Here is a 17,305-nt window from a genome sequence, read left to right as displayed (position 1 = left end):
GGGAAATCACATGCAGACTGATATGTACAAGTTCAGCTTTTGGCCATTTTAAGTGCATGTTATAATGTAATATGCTGTGCCTTAATCTTTATGAGAAACAATACTCAAACAAGTCCGCAAGAGGGAACTAGACTCCGTTTGGACAGTAGAAAATAAACGACCAAAATACAGTAATGGGCCATTTGCAGTTTATGACTGTTTATTATTCAGTCGTGGAGAAAAAAATCAATTTCCCAAGAAACATTGTAATCAATTAGATTCTTTATCAGTTATCCAAGATGAAATGTTTCAATGACCCAGGCTCAACTAAGAACCAAATTATTCCAATGCCTTCTTTCATCGCCGACCCAGCTGCTTTTTGAACGCCTTTAAGGACTTTGCCATCATTGGTGCCACCCCTGTATTGAAAAACATGATCAAAAGGTTATGCAAGAGAAGCAGCAAATGATAGACAGAATAAAATACCTAATTTAAAAATAAAAATAAGTTTAAAGAAAAAAAAGGATAACGTAAAAGTCTCCTTTTGAGAGGCTGCATCAAAATATATGCATGTGAGCTCACTTGTTTTTTTGCGGGTGTCTTGTGTGTTGATTGTATTCGCGCTAGTCTTCACGGGCTCATTACTTGGCTTTGGTCTGCTCTCTTGTGACTTGATGCTGAATATAGAAAAAGTACACTTTGCAAACAAACTGCTTTGTATTCATGAAACATTTCACCAAGACATCAGGTGTCCTACAACATAATCTTATCTGCTTACAATGCACTTTGCGATGTATTGAGAGATGAATACTACAGTATTAGGCCAGCTTTTAGTTTGTTAGGCATCTTAAAAGTTAGCCTTGTTGTTAGTGTCACTACAAATGTATTTGCTAAGTCAATACATACCTGGTCTTGGGTTGCTGTGGCTGCTGAGCCGCTGTGCCATGGATTTCTTGTTGGATACGCACGTCCCTTGGTGGCTTGGCAACCGTGTGAATAAATGCCATCTTCACTTGCCGGCCTTAACATAGACAGTTGAAGGTTAATAAGTCCGGAAAACAAACAATTGTATCCTCACAGTTGAACTCGATAAATGTTTCTGTTAAGTAGACTCATGAGCTGCACATTATTGCAGATTTAAGAAATTTTTCAACAGTCTATTTATAGTTTTTTTTTTGTTTTTTAGAGATCTTGGGCTCACCTTTGGGTTTCTTGGAATGATCCGAAACAATTTTTTTGGCCAGTGTCTGGAATTTTCTTTCCCTTTCCTCCGATACTCTGATGTACATTTCCTTCCAGGATTCATACTGTTGTAATTTGGCATCTTTGAAATCCCTCTTGCAGTGTTTGCCCCACAGGTGGTCCGTCACTCCAACATACAACTGTCGACAAACAGACCTTTTCGCTTTTAAAATTCACCGATAAAAGCAAGCTAGTCATATAAAAAAATAAATTCCGAGGCAGACAGATGGCAATATGCAGTACATTTTGACTTTGCTTGTGGACAACTTACTGGGTTCAGTGATAGAATCGTGATTGTCTTATGCCTACCGGATTGAATTCCTCGATACGCAGCAACTGTTCTGACGTGCACCTCTCCAACACTGGCTCTAGGATTTCAAATGGAACTCCACCAGTCTCATAAAGCACTGAAAGAGATCATAAATCCTTAAAATGTAGTAAAAATAAAAAATAAAAAGCTTTCGGGAGCCTTTTTCTTTTACAATTGATATTGTTCTGCAGTGTGCGAATACACTGCTGGTACAAGCTCATCATGGCAGGGAGGAAAACCATCTTGGAGGCTCCAGAGTAGACCTGCATTTTCTTGTTTAGTCGCTGGCCTGTAAAGACTGCAGAGTCCTCGGATAGGTCGCCGAAATCCGGCTCTTTCTCAACTTAAAGAAAAATAGTCATTTTAAGGCTTGTATAAGTGTAAACACATGTTTATGGAGCGTACTGTACCTTTTTTCTCAAGGTATTCAAAACTGAATGTATTGTCACATTCAGGTAGAAGGGCTGGCAATGGAACGGTAAGTAGGTCCTTTGTAGAATCTCTAAGCATCTAAAATCCAAGTTAATCAAAGTTAAAAAGGTGCTATGAAATGGTGAGCATGTTTGACCAGTTGAAAACAAATATCGCACTTAGATTTGGCGTTTTTATTTTAACCATTTCAATTATTCCACCCAACACTGCATCAGGGAACACCCTTTTTTCAACATATCTGGTTGTAACATCACAACCAGAATGTTTTTTTTTTTTTTTAGCTTCCAATATCCACACCCGTATACCCCTTTTTATGATGTAAATATAGCGCGTCAGACAGCTGTCCACTTTGGAGAAAATTTTAAGACTTTTACGTGTCCTCTATTTCCACTCAAAATACCTTTTTTGGAGAAATAGGCATCCTCTGGGACTCTGAAGGTTTTACAGGAGGTTGGTCCTTCGGAATAGTCTTGATCCGTTTGAATACTTTCTTTCCTCCAGATCGATCGTTCTTCGAGGCCTTTTCATCGTAGTTTAAGTAAGATTCAAAGGACATGGACGGTTCGTCCGTTTCAATCTCACTGAGTTCTTGTGGAGTATTGGTATTTTTGTCAGAGGGTTTTGGAGGCTCATCCTGCTCAGATTCCGACTTTAGATTCTTCATTTTTTTCTGTTTCCGACTTCGGTCATCCGGGCTGTTTGGCATCTCGTGTCGAGAGTCACTCGATTCTGAGGACCTTTTTAAGTGTGAAGAGCTTTCATTACAGTCGTGCAGGATTTCCTTTGTTGGCTTCAACTTCTTTTTTGACTTTTTCTTTATTTTTAAATAAGAGCCTTTAGTGTCTAGACTGCCTTTGCCGTTTTTCTTGTGCACGGAAACAAACGGATCACATTCACCCTCAAAAAGAGCTTTTTTTAAGCTCTGAATTCCATCCACCAAATTTTTTGGGTCATCTTCCGCACTTGTTTCATGGTTGAATTTTCTTATTTTGTTATTTTCATGGATTTCCCCAATATGACATTTTTCAGTCACTTGTATCTCACACTTGCTATTTGATGCGATGAAATTGTTGTTTAAATCCTGCACCTTCTTGCCTCCTCGGCTTGAGTATTGGTCAACGGCAGTTTGTTTTTTGATAAACAAACTTTCCGATGTATTGCCATCTTCTCTATCACTGCATTTACGAGATGAATATGTGAAATATAAAACATCTTAGATGATTTAAGTCAGGTCAATCAAAAACAGAAGATACACACCTTGTTGACTTTTTGGGGATTAGTTTCTTCCAACCTTTGACCAGTGACTTGGCCAATTCTCCTGCATCTTCGTGCTTGCGAAAGGAATTCACAGTTTTGCCAATTCCCGTTTCCTGTTTTAGAAAGAGCGCTCACATTTCAGGGAACAATAAAACAAATTCTACACACAAATATGGTCCCATTTGTTCACTTACAGCAAGAACATCTACTGTGATGTCTAGCTTGTTGAGCTTCTGCAAGATTTTGACAACCTGAAATGAAAAATCACAACACAATGATGAAAATATTCAGTAGTCTTAAAAGTGCATGTGAAAAATTCTGACACAAAATGGAACAAAATATAGAAGTTCTCTGTTTGGATTGTCTATCGCCGTCAATGGCAGCTAGATTTAAGGTAATTATCAGACTGGTTGTTCAGGTGCATATTACATTAGCCACTAAAATGACTGTGGGCGTTCCCTCAACGTAAATTAAGACAATGGTGAATTCGATGAAAGCAAGTCAGTGAACGCACCACGACCAAACAACAGCGCTGATTAAATGAATGGAGAAAGCAAGTCTTTGAACGCACCACAACTAAAGAATGGCTGTGATTAAATGCATGGTGAGTTCGAGGCATGAGTGCAGTAGAAGTTAGGACAAAAAGCACCGCAAGCTACCGTGGAAGACTTTGCCGTGTCTGCTAGTTGTAGTTTGCAGCGCAAGACTCTCTTCACCAATTCGGAGTTCCCAGCCATCCCTGAGCGGCATGTGCCAAACGTCTACACCCGGCGGACCGCTCGCACTAATTACGAGCCACGGAAGTGGTGACGGTCACTCAAGGCCCTGTCGTAAAGTGTGTGTGACGTCACACACGTTGATGTCATTATCGCCGTTGAAGTCAATGTTGCATTTGGAGAGTTAGTTATGGAAGAATGTCGTCAATGTTAATAAAACACAGTATATGCATGACTCAAAAAGATGCATGGAACAAAACGTTCATTTACCAATTAAAATGGATTGGACGTCCATTGCCGTCAATGGCATTGCAAGATGAGCACCAACAGACAGTTTAAGTTAATTTATTATTTTTGTTGTCAATGGCAGGCAATTATGGGGCGCCGTTTGTGTTTCAAATGTAGCGTGAACATTTAAAAGTCCGCTTTTTTTACATTTACAACAATATTTAGCAACTTCAATATTTATTTCTAAATGATAACTGCTGGGTGGCACACTGGCGTGAGTGGTTAATGAATCGGCCTCCCAGCTTTGGGGTCCTGGGTTCAAATCTAGATCCTGTCCATCTGTGTGGAGTTTGCATGTTCTCTCCAGACCTGCGTGGGTTTCCTCTGGGTACTCGTATTTTCTCCCACATTCCAAAAACATGCATGGTAGACTGATTGGACACTAAATTGCCACTAGGTTTGAGTGTGAGCATGAATGGTTCTCCATCTATACTTGTGCCCTGCGATTGGGTGGCCACCCATTCCCGTCTGGCCCGGATTCAGCTGGGATAGGCTCCAACACCCCCGCGATCCAGAGTTGGAATGTTGACGTCAACTATTGGAAGCTGTTATTTGTGAGTAAAGCCCAAGCCTAAGTCCAGAATTGGAGGTGGGTGCTTGGTGTCACTGTGTATCCCCCTTCCATTTGCATTTCACAATATATGATTGGCACCCACTCCCCAAGAGGAGGAGTTAGAATTTCTTTTTCAGTGTGACTGGCTGCTGGTCTCTCTCTCCTGCTCCAGTAAGTGGAGGTACAAGTTCTTTCCCCCCGGCCTCAACTCCATTCTTCAGGTATTTGGGATTTATTTACAGAGTACCTCAATGTTTGAAACAGTATAACTTCAATGATGTATTTTTCCCTCTTACTTTTGTTTGGGTGATCGGGGGACATACTTGACGTCAACCATTGAAACGTGTCTCACACATACCGTAGATATACAGATATACATTGAAAGCATGAATCATGTTGGTAGGCATGTATTTTATAACCAATTTTAAAATTTTGCTGACTTTCGAGTCAGCAAGTTAAACTATTAGTGATAGTATAAACCTTTCATCTTAAATTCAAACTAAATAGTGTGATTGCAAACGAGGCCTTCTGGTGCCCTAAAGTCTATAAAAGGAACATCAGGGGTGAACCGTTCCAGTGTGTGCTATTCTTGGACAAACTGCTGATAAAATGTGACAGATGCAACGAGTGCTGTGTTGGCGTCCTCACTGGCTCCCACATTGCTTGCCACAACACATGCTTTTAAGGTGTATTGTGGTCTTGAGGAAAGATACTTTTTCAAGGGGAAAAAATGCAATTTCTACATGTTCAGGGTTAATAATGGGTCAGAATACATTTTGGGTGATTGTAACATTGTATAACATTATTTGTTTCTCAAAATGTGAAAGGTTGGTTTTGTATTTTTAAAAGGTCTGGGTTGTGCTCTCCTGCCTCAGCCATGGCCCCCAAAAAGAACAAGACAGCCAAGAAGAATAAAGGAGACATCAATGAGATGACAATAATGGTGGAGGACAGTCCTGTCAACAAAATCAATGGGCTGAACACCCTTTTGGAGGGTGCCAATGGCTTCAGCTGCATTTCGACTGAGGTTAACGATTCTGCGTACGCCCCCAATCTGCTGGAGGGTCTGAGCACCATGAGGCATGATAGTTTCCTCTGTGATTTAACAGTGGCCACCAAGTCAAAGTCCTTTGACGTCCACAAAGTCGTCATGGCCTCCTGCAGCGAGTACATACGCAACATCCTTAAAAAGGATTCGACACTGAAAAAAATTGATTTGAACGAGCTCTCGCCCGTTGGTCTTGCCACAAGCATTACATACGCATACTCTGGCAAACTCACCCTGTCGCTCTACAGCATCGGCAGCACCATTGCCGCGGCTATGCTCCTACAAATCGGCACCCTGGTGAAGATGTGCAGTGAATTCCTCGTGCAGGAGCTCAGTGTCGAGAACTGCATGTACGTGACCAACATCGCAGATGCTTACGATCTAAAAGAAACCAAGGAAGCGGCCCAAAAGTACATGCGCGAAAACTTTATTGAGTTCTCCGAGATGGAGCAGTTCCGGAAGCTCACCTACGAGCAGATCAGCGATTTCCTCTCGGATGATTCCCTACAGCTTCCCACCGAAGTCACGGCCTTCCAGATCGCCATTAAATGGTTGGACTTTGACGAGAAGAGGTTGAAGTACGCTTCAGATCTTTTAAATCACATCCGCTTTGGCACAATCTCTGCCCAAGACTTGGTTAATCACATCCAGAGTGTGCCAAGAATGATGCAGGACCACGAGTGCCACCGTCTACTGGTGGATGCCATGAACTACCATCTGCTGCCATACCAACAGAATATCCTCCAGTCACGTAGAACAAAGGTTCGCGGTGGCCTCAGGGTGATACTCACCGTTGGAGGACGTCCTGCCCTGACGGAGAAATCTCTTAGCAAGGATGTCCTCTACAGGGACATGGACAACGTTTGGAATCGATTGACAGAAATGCCTGCAAAGAGCTTCAATCAGTGTGTGGCAGTGATGGATGGCTTCCTGTATGTAGCGGGAGGTGAGGATCAGAACGATGCAAGGAACCAGGCCAAGCATGCCGTCAGCAACTTTTGCAGGTATCGAGTGATCTTCTGTCTTTCTACTGTATTTTCTTGCATATAAGCTGCCTCTGCGTGTAAGCCGCACCCTTAAAATTCCCTTCAAATTGTTGAATTTGACAATTTCTTGCGTATAAGTTGCCCCCGGTTCATATTTTTCTTCAATATTCATAGTTTAATAGGGAGTACCATTGTGTTACCTTGACGGGAAAAATCAGAAGAATAATCATCACACCTGGTATTTCTGAGATGATGCATGAATCGAAAGGATCATCTGGTGTTGCCTGCACGTGGTCGAATTAAAAAGGAAGTCTTTATTAGAGAGGAAGTATTCATTCACAACTGGATTTTCTGAAAAAAAATATACTAGCACAAAAAATACTCTGGATTCATACAGAAAAAATAGTTTTATACTAATCCATCTAGTAATGGTTGTCATTTTTTTTGTTACAAATACAGCTTATATGGGAGAAAATATGGTATTTGTCATGATGCTATAGGCCTTGAAAGTATTAACCGCCTTGACCTTCTTAAGGTATGACCCCCGGTTCAACACCTGGATTCACCTGAGCAACATGATCCAACGCCGCACGCACTTCAGCATCAGCACTTACAGTGGCCTTTTGTTCGCCGCCGGCGGGCGTAATGCTGACGGCGTTCAGGCGTCAATGGAGTGCTACGTGCCATCTTCCAACCAGTGGCAGATGAAAGCATCCATGGAGGTTCCGCGCTGTTGTCACGCAAGCTCAGTCATTGATGGAAAGATCCTCGTCTCAGGAGGGTATATTAACAACGCCTACTCCAGGGCCGTTTGCACGTACGATCCCTCCACCGATTCCTGGCACGATAAGAGCAGCCTGAGCACGCCCCGTGGTTGGCATTGCGCCGCCACAGTGGGCGATCGCGCCTATGTTATCGGTGGCAGTCAGCTGGGAGGTCGTGGGGAGAGGGTGGACGTCCTGGTCGTTGAGTCTTACATCCCTCAAACTGGGCAGTGGACTTACTGTGCTCCCCTACACACGGGCGTGAGCACGGCCGGTGTTGCCGTTTTGAACAGCAAGATGTATCTCCTCGGCGGCTGGAATGAAGGTGAGAAAAAATACAAGAAATGCATTCAGTCGTACAACGCCGACCTCAACGAATGGACGGAGGATGACGAGTTGCCGGAAGCAACAGTCGGCATTTCGTGCTGCGTCGTCACCATCCCCGCTCGAAAAACAGCACGAGAGTCTAGAGCCAGCTCTGTTTCATCGGCGCCAGTCAGTATATAAGCAGTGAGATCCTAACCATGAGGAATTTTTCGTACTGCCTGCCCTCTGCTATTTGGTATCTGTTAAAATGCCGGTGATATGGTGATGTTCTACTCTGCATCATTCAGGGTTTATTAGACAGACAAACAACAATTCACTTATGTAACAAGCATTTTTCTATGGGGCCAATTCACATCTTAGCATTGAATTTGCCCTCATTCAGTATAAAATGTCTTTAAATTAAAGTCACTGTCCAAAGACATTTGTTTGCCTTTATTTACCCAATCTCACGACAACCACACTGAACAGGTACAACGTGCATTTCGAGGGATGAGGAATGCATGTGTTTGGAAAACTATTTTGGATATGAATGTAATACATAAGGCATAGGGCGGCCTGGCGGCTGAGTGGTTAGCGCCTTGGCCTCACAGTGGGAGTCCGAGGCTCAATTCCAGGTCAGTCCACCTGTGTGGAATTTGCATGTTCTCCCCGGGCCTGCGTGGGTTTCTCCAGGTACTCAAGTACTTCCTCCCACATTTCAAAGACATGCATGATAGGCTGTTTGGACACTCCTAAATTTCCCTTAGGTCTGTGTGTGAGCATGAATGGTTGCCCGTCTCCTTGTGCCCTGCGATTGGCTGGCCACCAATTCAGGCTGTCCCCAATTTCTAACCAGGGACAACTGCCCGGGCATTTTCCTGGTTGTTCATGATTTTTTGGCCCGGAGTCAGCTGGGATAGACTCCAGCACCCGCCGCGACCCTAATGAGGATAAAACGGTTCAGAAAATGAGATGAGAATAATTCCATTTAAAAACGAATAACTTTTTAACCACCCATTAGCGTTACTATGAGTGACAGGATGACAGGTGCAGCACGCCATGGTGGCTTCACGAAGAAAGCTGAGTCATGGTGACGTCTCATCAGCAAGTGGTGGAGTGGGTTGTGTCCATTATGTACGACTGACTGTCCAATTCTTTAAAGTGGATTGGTTCAGCAGCAACGACACAACAGGCTCAACCCACCAAACAGAAGCCGATATTTAAGAAGCATTCAGTCAAGCGGGCAAGTGAGGGGGAAAAAAATACGCTTTTAGGCGAGCAACTGCATAGCCGCAGCGTGTCTTCAAGCTAGGCAGACATTAGCAAGTGATGACAAGGGAGCCTTCTTTCACCTTCTCTGGGTGCCAACTTTCAAATTGAATAGAGGGTAAATTCTTTCAAGGAATATTTTTTTAGAAAACTTGACAAACCCACGAACTCAAGTAGATTGAAAAAGGGATCTTATTGCTTATTGTTTCCAGTGTGGAACTATTTGGTAGCTAGTTAGCACTCGGCGTGGAAGTTAGCCGAAGAAAGAAAGCTTCCCCTTCCTTACCGAGCGTGTGACATGGGCTTACTGAGTCAAGGCAATCCGCTGAACTGGGAAAATACCAAGAAATATGCGGATCACATCAGAGCTCACGGCATTACTCAGTTTGTCAACATTTACAACAATCTGAAGGACCGGCAAAAGGATGTTCTCAAATGGGGCGATGAGGTAAAGTGTGCATTTGTCGCTTTGATTTTAGTGTTTTAACTCGTATACTATTGTAATAACCCTCAATAGATTGAATGTTATTGATTTTTTTACACTGACAATTCTATTTGCTGTACTGTAAATGAGTTAGTAGTGCGCACGTATACGTCTCAGCATGTGATTGGGTAAAGCTCAAGGATAACAATACGTAATATTCCATTATAAAATATGGAATATTGAGGGATTAATTACTTGTAAAATTTCTAAAATATTATTCTTCTCTTAGCCCCCATAGTAAGTTGTAACTCTTTTTTTAAAGAGCAAGTTAATATTTTAAAGTGTAGTTTTTAAAAAAAAATCCTCCGGTCCAAATGTGCTTATCACATTTTCCCCCAATTCATTTATTACGCCTACAATTGTGGGTGCCACGTCTCCTTTATAACTGCCCCCAATAAGACTAACGTTCTTTTTAAAAATGTTATGTATTTAACTTATTGTCTGCCATTGACCAGGAGAGACGTCCAAAATTATTTTAAACATGAAGGACTTGGTGTTAACACTCCATGCTAGTGGCGACAAAAAAAAATCAATAGATTTTGACTAGGAGAGACTGAAAACGAATGATTAGCCCTCCCAGTAAATTGGGTCGGATGTCAAGTGATGTCAATGGCAACCACTGAATTAAATGTGTGCCCTTTTAAATGATTATTTTTATCACTATACCTCCAAATTCTCACACTTTCTCTGGTTAAATATTATTTCATTTTATATCAGCAATAAAAGGAATGAGGGCACTTAAATCAATAAAAGTATGATTAACAGATGTCGTGACTAGCTTTGATCTCTCATGTGGAATGTGATTGCAAACAATGTGGAACACTGTTGTTATAGATGAAGCCCTTAGTAGACAGGGGATTACAAGCAGAACTGAGGCAAAAGTCAAGGAGAAATGTATTCATGAGTTGGAAGCATGTGACGTGTCAAGTGAAAATATGAATCATGTCTTATCATGCGGCAGTGTTTTTGAATCGGAATGTTTTCTGTATTTTAGGTTGAGTATATGTTAGTGGAACTGGATGACAAGAAAGAAAAGGTTCGGCTTGTGCTGAATAGTGCTGATGTTTTGAATACCCTTCAAAGCCAAGGTGAAATGATAAATCCCAAGTAAGTTTTATAGCAGGTCAGATACATCTTTCAGGATCTTTGAACTCTGGCAAATCCCAGAACTGTGTTTTTCCTCTCACTTCATGTGTTAGCACCCAAAGGTTAGCCTGTAAAAGTGTTGTCATGTCACATTGACTTATCCTGCAACTATTGACATAAGATAATCCTTCATATATATGCCTATGGTAATTTTGAACTATGGTTTATTTGTATAAGTAAATGTATGTCAAATATTATGACGTAAATAAACATAAAAGGGGGCGGGTCACACTCACTGTAGTGCTTTCGACTTTTGTTTTGGAATCAGTAGAGCAAGCAAACGTGAACTTTAGACTATACATTTGCATAGAGATGCACAAAAATGAAAATTCTTTTCCAAAACAAAAAACTGTAAATCTCCCTTTTTGCAATATGGTTGAGCTCTAAATTGTATGATTTGTAGCTTGGCAATTGAAGGCACCACTATGAAAGACGATAAAATTGATAGTTATAATTTATTACACTCTTATACTGATGTAAGAATCCAGTATACTGTACTGACAGTCCTCCTGATTGCATCTTTACAAATACCAACCTTCATTCTTTACGGATCCCGTCTTGTCGAAGGTGAAAAATTTGCAAAAGTCTGTAAACCGCTGGCAATTTGAACCTTTAGAATGTGAGAGAGTCTAAAAATAATTACCCAGTCTATTTTCCATTCTCTATTCCAATGCGACTGTACTTGTCCAATTTCTTGAACTCAAAAGGCTTCATATGAGAGTATACATTTATATCTCATGGATTTCGATGCGTCAAAATCACCAAAATGGCCAAAAAAAAAAAAACTTTTTTTTGAAGTGATGTCATTTTAACTATTGAAATAGAATATTTCCATGAAATCTCCCAGCAAGGTATTGAAATAAAATTGGAATTTAATGAAACAGTTTATAGGACACTCATTCAACTCGTTGGCTGTCATTTATGGTGTTATGCATTCACGGCAAATCCTCCCAGTTAAAATGAATTGAACATCGGTCCTTGCCAATGGCAGACAATGAGTTAATTATTATGAAATCCATTCGTCCATAAGCTATGAAAACAATTATTCATAAAAATTGCTGCGTATGATAGAAAAATACTTCAAAAATACAATGAATGAAGTAATGTGTTGACCCTGGGTATACGTCTGCATAGTAGACAGCCCCCATCCATAGTTTGGAATGTTTTAGACACAAGGCAACCTGAAGAGATCAAGCAGAAGAGTTTTTACAAGCCTGCTCGTGTTATGTTTGCCACGTTGGTGACATTGCTTCAAATTTGTGCCACCAACTTTTCATCCAGTGGAAATCCTGGTGGTACTGAGTATGGTCGACATTCCTCATTGCTGCCCGTCTCGCAAACATAAGTCCATTGAACACTCTTGACCTGTAAAAAGACAGTCCGGCACTGATGAAAGTGGGGGCCATTGGTTGCATTTTTTTTAGTTCTGTGAAACATTTTGTGTATTTTATTTATTTGTGCAGCCACCCCACGCTTTGGAGGCCAGAATATGGCAGCTACATGATAGAGGGAACTCCAGGGCAGCCCTATGGTGGCACCATGTCAGAGTTTAACACCGTGGAGAGCAACATGGGGAAGAGACGACGAGAGGCTTCTTCTATCCTGAACCAAAATGAAATTTTATGCACAATCACCTCATTTCCAAGGTAGAAAAATTGAAGTTGGGGAATTTTAAAATACAGTAATCCCTTATACATTCCACTTTTTTTCCCCCAAGACCAGTCATAATTGTATCATGCATTCTTTGGACTTATGTGAAAGTTTATTTATTAGCTCATGGCAGTTATTGACGGCGATAGAAGGCCATCTGTTCATTTCTGGCCAGGGCATGGGCTCTAGATGTACTGTTTTTCCTCATAAATTTGTACTTATTGTACTGTCATTGTCAATTAGGCTGGGCTGCCCTGGTTTTACGCAACCTGAATACCCACCAACACCTGTTGAAAGCGGAGTGTCAAAGTCGCTGTTTTTCCCGGATGAAGCCATTAACAGACATCCAAGATTCAGGTACCCACTCAAGAAAGTAAGGTACCGCTTGAATTAATAATGATGAAATACGTTTTGAAGTCATAATTTAAGGGTGGGACTTGAACGCGGTACACACACACACACACACACACACACACACACACACACACACCAATAATGTATGAATTATATCGCATTCACAGATTCACTAGATACATTTTTTACCTGATTGTATCTTAAATTGCACCACAAGCTTGAAAGTCTAAGTATATTTGCACGTATCAGATTCTGTCATGCACGTGGCTCTATTGGAATAAAAAAAAAAGTTTTGGGCCCAAACTGTAAGGTAATTAATCAAGATTTAATACATCACAAAGATGTATTTTTTTTAAATTTTATTTAAACCCCACCCCTATTATAATTATACATGTTGTGTTGTAAGTCATCTTGTTAACTCTTTTTTTTTTTTTTTTTTTGCAGCACCCTCACCAGAAACATACGGCACAGGCGAGGGGAAAAAGTTGCAATTAATGTGCCAAGTAAGTTTCGGCGATGCTCTAATTGAAAAGAGATTCCAATTTAAAGCAAACCAAATGATGTTTCAGTCTTCAAAGACAAGTGCACGCCATCTCCATTCGTCGAGAAGTTTCCTGTGGACGACGAGGAGTCAGCGATGGCGGCTCTGCCTGACCACATCTACATGGACGCCATGGGTTTCGGGATGGGCAACTGCTGTCTGCAGGTAGTGAGCCGGCGCAGAGAATCAAACAGTTATTGTTTTTCTAATTGATCAGAGATAAGGTATCTTTCAGAGGCAACACGGGCTTTAATCTTGCCATAATTGTATAGTCTTTCAAAGGATTTATTACTATTTACAGGTCACATTCCAAGCTTGCAGCATTGACGAGGCAAGATACCTTTATGACCAACTGGCTACGTTTTGTCCGATAGTGGTGAGTAGATAAGGAGTGTCAGTGTTTATTTACCTTTGCCATCCACATTTTTTCTGCCTCTATTTTGTAGGACTGCGTGTGGAATTTACTATATCAAGCAGGAATTAGTTTACAAATGTGATCTCAAACTTATCTTGAGGAATAGAGATCAATAGGTGTAAATTCAGGTTTCTAAAGAGAACATTTTTTAACAATTGGGAGTGATGTTGTTAGCTAGGGATGTCCCCACAAAAGATCAATAATGTATTGTGCATATAATGATTTAAACACTACTACCGCTAAGTACTATTTTGTTTGTGTGCATCCAGATGGCACTTAGTGCAGCATCCCCCTTCTACAGAGGCCACGTGTCTGACATTGATTGTCGCTGGGGGGTTATTTCTGCCTCAGTGGATGACAGGACGCAGGAGGAACGTGGACTCAAGGTACACATATATACCCATACAATTTGAATTCCTATCGAAATTGTTCTATAATGCGTGTTTAGGACAGGGTTGATCATCACACTTGCTATAACTCGACCACCAGAGGGCGGTGATATATAATATCATTACTGAAATGAATGGAGAATTGCAATAATAAATGCACACTGAAGTAAAATAACGCCTTTTTAAAGGCCAATCCCGAAAGAAAGGGGGTGGTTGTCGCAAAATTTTTGGATGATCATACATAGTAGAAGTAGAGTAGAATTTGCAGTAATGTTTTTTTTTTTTTATCCCATACAGCCTTTAAAAAACAACAAATATAGAATCTTCAAGTCAAGATACGACTCCATTGATAGTTACCTGTCTATATGCGGTGAGAAGTACAACGACATTGATTTGACAATCGATGAGGAAATCTACAAGAAGCTGCTCGGTGCAGGAATTGACAAAATGCTGTCGCAGCACATTGCTCACCTCTTCATCAGAGATCCACTGTGCACCTACGAGGAGAAATTGCACCAGGATGACGAGAATGAGTCGGACCACTTTGAGGTGAGAGTCTCGCGTCCGCACCTAATCAAGAGGTTTCTACTCGAGTCTTAAAGTCTTGCTCATCATGTTTGACAGAACATCCAATCTACCAACTGGCAAACAATGAGGTTTAAGCCACCACCTCCCAATTCGGACATTGGCTGGAGAGTTGAGTTCCGCCCAATGGAGGTGAGTCATCCCGCTTCAAATCTATTTCGTTTGAAATGAGGAACGCCAACTCAAGACTTTTTTTCCTCTCTCAGGTTCAGCTCACTGATTTTGAAAATGCTGCCTATGTTGTCTTTGTCGTCCTGCTTACCAGAGTCATCTTGTCCTACAAACTGGATTTCCTCATCCCGCTATCCAAGGTGAAAGCATTGCTTTTGGTTGCTAAATTAACGCTGACAATTTTAGATATATTCTTATACGTATATCATCAGGTGGATGAGAACCTCAAAGTGGGACAGAGGAGGAATGCCGTGCAGGAGGGAATGTTTTACTTTCGAAAAGACATCTTCAAAGGTAATTTAAGTGCATAATGTTATGTATAAACCTTTTTGACTGCCTAAAACACCTTTTTGCAAAAATTAAAACCCTCCCATGACGGGCCTAAATAGCAAAAATGCAGCAGAAGGCAATACAAAACGTGAGGTGCTGCCATCTCTCACTAGCTGGAAAAAATATATACCGTCTGCAAAACAGCTGTCCAAATCTCTACAAAAGGCGAGTGCGGATGAACATTACATACTGGGCTTTTTTTTTGATACTGCAAAAAGTTATAATTTTTTAAGAAAAACAACAATGTTAATATTGTTTTATATCCATGGGAAATGGTCGCCACAGTGTTCACAAGAAGGAAATCGAAGCGTCATATATTACACCTTAAGTCCTTCCAGGATTGTTGAGGCAAAAGCTTAAAGATGGTTGGCATAGTCATGCAGTTGTTTGTTTGCCCGCAAACAGGATGCAACCCGGTCCTGGATGGCACCTCCTCAGCCCAAAATGGTTGTGAGACGGATGGAGCTAACGAGGAATACACGCTAATGAGCATCGACACTATCATCAACGGAAAAGTAAGAGTTGTCTCCTACGCAAAGCTAAGCTGCATTTTTGGGGAATAGACGACATCAATGGTCCATTACAAGAAGCGGGTTTAATGAAAACTTTTTGACTAAGAAATCTATAATAACAAATGAATAACCTGGTCATGGACATGTTGCACTCAAGGAATTAAGATTTTCTCCTTCAACCTCTTTCCGAGCCAAATGCCGATTTATTTCCTAATTTTGTCAGCATGCAAATTCTGCATAGGCCTTGTTAGGCCATCTACCACTATAAATTATTCATAAAGAGAAATATTTGTTGAAGGAATACTTTTTTTAATGTCAGGTGGTTGCACAAAATAGTATCATTTGAAGCTAGATTTTAATGTGTGAAGTGTCATTTATCATAATTTCTGGTTTTGGATGACATTTTGTGCGACCACGTGACATGAAACATTTATGTTCATTCGCGAGCACAATTTTTCAGTGATCAGGTGTTGTTACTGACCTTTTTCCAATTACATGGCATGTACTTTTGACAACAGTCCCGCAGATGAAGGTGCAGAAAATTTAAATATCCGTTGGTAGTTGACTTACTGCACAAAGATGTACTCATTTCCAGACAATTCTATTAAGTGGGACCATGTGACGTCTCAGTTAATCATTTACATGACTTAATCTTTATTGAATCTGCTTGGTGAATTAGATGAATTCTGATGATTTTTTTTTAATTCTAGGAGGGAGTTTTTCAAGGCCTCATCCCCATCCTCAATTGCTACCTAGAGACCATGGAGGTTGACGTGGACACCAGATGCACCATTTTGAATTACCTGAAACTCATCAAGAAACGTGCCTCAGGTAAATTTGAACTACAAATGTTGGATGTTGGAGGTTTTCCACTTCAAACCTCTCTGTTTTGCTTTCCAGGTGAGCTGATGACCATGGCCAAGTGGATGAGGGAGTTTGTGGCCAAGCACCCAGAGTACAAGCAAGACAGCGTCATCTCTGATAAAATTAATTACGACTTGTTTGTGAAGTGCGACGGGATTGCCAAGGGCGCGGAACAATGCCCCGAGCTCATTGGAAATCCAGTCAACAAGGTTAAGTGAGAAAGAACGTTTTTGGGACGGTATCATGCGTATGCGTACAAAGACCAAATGAGGCACAAGTTAAATTGGTACGCTTTTTTAAAATATGAAAAAAAAAAGTTTTGCAAAGAAAACTACTTCTAAAGAAATCCTATGTACTGTACATATACTGTAACAGATTTTTATGACTGGAGATTATTTTAATAGGGTTTTAACAAATGGTAACGGCTATGTCATAGAAACGGTGTATTTATTTTTCCCAGGAAATCTGTGTGACAATTTAACTGTAGCAAAGAGTTGTACAGTAGGTTGTTTTTCCCTCATCTCTACTTTTTAATACTGTACTCCTGCTTAATGTTAACATGACATGCTGCCTGATTTTCTCATTGAATCTCTGAACTTTCTTCTTTTTAGGGACACAATTTCTTCTTGAATCCTTGAAATCACAGGCATTCAATTAAAGACGCTATACAGTGTAATGCTGTTTCAAATAAATCTTCATGACACAACACCTTTA

The 17,305-nt window shown here is 40.9% G+C and overlaps 3 protein-coding genes across 5 annotated transcripts; 2 read left to right on the top strand and 1 right to left on the bottom strand.

Annotated features, from left to right (window-relative positions):
- Positions 1-181: 181 nt before the first annotated feature.
- eloal (elongin A, like) lies at positions 182-4,049 on the bottom strand. 2 transcript variants are annotated; one of them, XM_077730467.1, is made up of 11 exons: positions 3,880-4,049; positions 3,415-3,471; positions 3,221-3,333; positions 2,364-3,138; positions 1,942-2,041; positions 1,704-1,874; positions 1,531-1,628; positions 1,181-1,361; positions 886-1,000; positions 562-656; positions 182-398 (listed from the first exon to the last, which is right to left on the bottom strand). In XM_077730467.1, exons 1-11 carry the CDS (start codon positions 3,955-3,957, stop codon positions 337-339), a joined length of 1,845 nt encoding a protein of 614 aa, XP_077586593.1. In that variant the 5' UTR covers positions 3,958-4,049; the 3' UTR covers positions 182-336. The 2 variants fall into 2 exon arrangements, with proteins under 2 accessions (XP_077586593.1, XP_077586594.1); XM_077730468.1 differs by having other exon boundaries at positions 3,792-3,919.
- A 563-nt stretch (positions 4,050-4,612) lies between these two features.
- On the top strand, positions 4,613-8,323 carry klhl31 (kelch-like family member 31). Its single transcript, XM_077729686.1, has 4 exons — positions 4,613-4,813; positions 4,889-4,998; positions 5,627-6,829; positions 7,347-8,323. The coding sequence occupies exons 3-4, from the start codon at positions 5,655-5,657 to the stop codon at positions 8,080-8,082; spliced, it is 1,911 nt and encodes a 636-aa protein (XP_077585812.1). The 5' UTR covers positions 4,613-4,813; positions 4,889-4,998; positions 5,627-5,654; the 3' UTR covers positions 8,083-8,323.
- A 626-nt stretch (positions 8,324-8,949) lies between these two features.
- gclc (glutamate-cysteine ligase, catalytic subunit) lies at positions 8,950-17,305 on the top strand. Of its 2 annotated transcripts, XM_077729025.1 has the most exons (16): positions 8,950-9,598; positions 10,629-10,741; positions 12,244-12,426; positions 12,674-12,787; positions 13,229-13,287; positions 13,354-13,490; positions 13,627-13,701; positions 14,010-14,126; positions 14,427-14,499; positions 14,566-14,678; positions 14,754-14,846; positions 14,921-15,025; positions 15,098-15,179; positions 15,621-15,730; positions 16,438-16,558; positions 16,628-17,305. In XM_077729025.1, the coding sequence occupies exons 1-16, from the start codon at positions 9,449-9,451 to the stop codon at positions 16,807-16,809; spliced, it is 1,827 nt and encodes a 608-aa protein (XP_077585151.1). In that variant the 5' UTR covers positions 8,950-9,448; the 3' UTR covers positions 16,810-17,305. The 2 variants fall into 2 exon arrangements, with proteins under 2 accessions (XP_077585151.1, XP_077585150.1); XM_077729024.1 differs by having other exon boundaries at positions 8,953-9,598; positions 14,427-14,678.

The sequence above is a fragment of the Stigmatopora nigra genome, chromosome 12 (genome assembly GCF_051989575.1).
Source record: "Stigmatopora nigra isolate UIUO_SnigA chromosome 12, RoL_Snig_1.1, whole genome shotgun sequence".
NCBI lineage: Eukaryota > Metazoa > Chordata > Actinopteri > Syngnathiformes > Syngnathidae > Stigmatopora > Stigmatopora nigra.
This window is presented reverse-complemented; position numbering and strand designations above follow the sequence as displayed.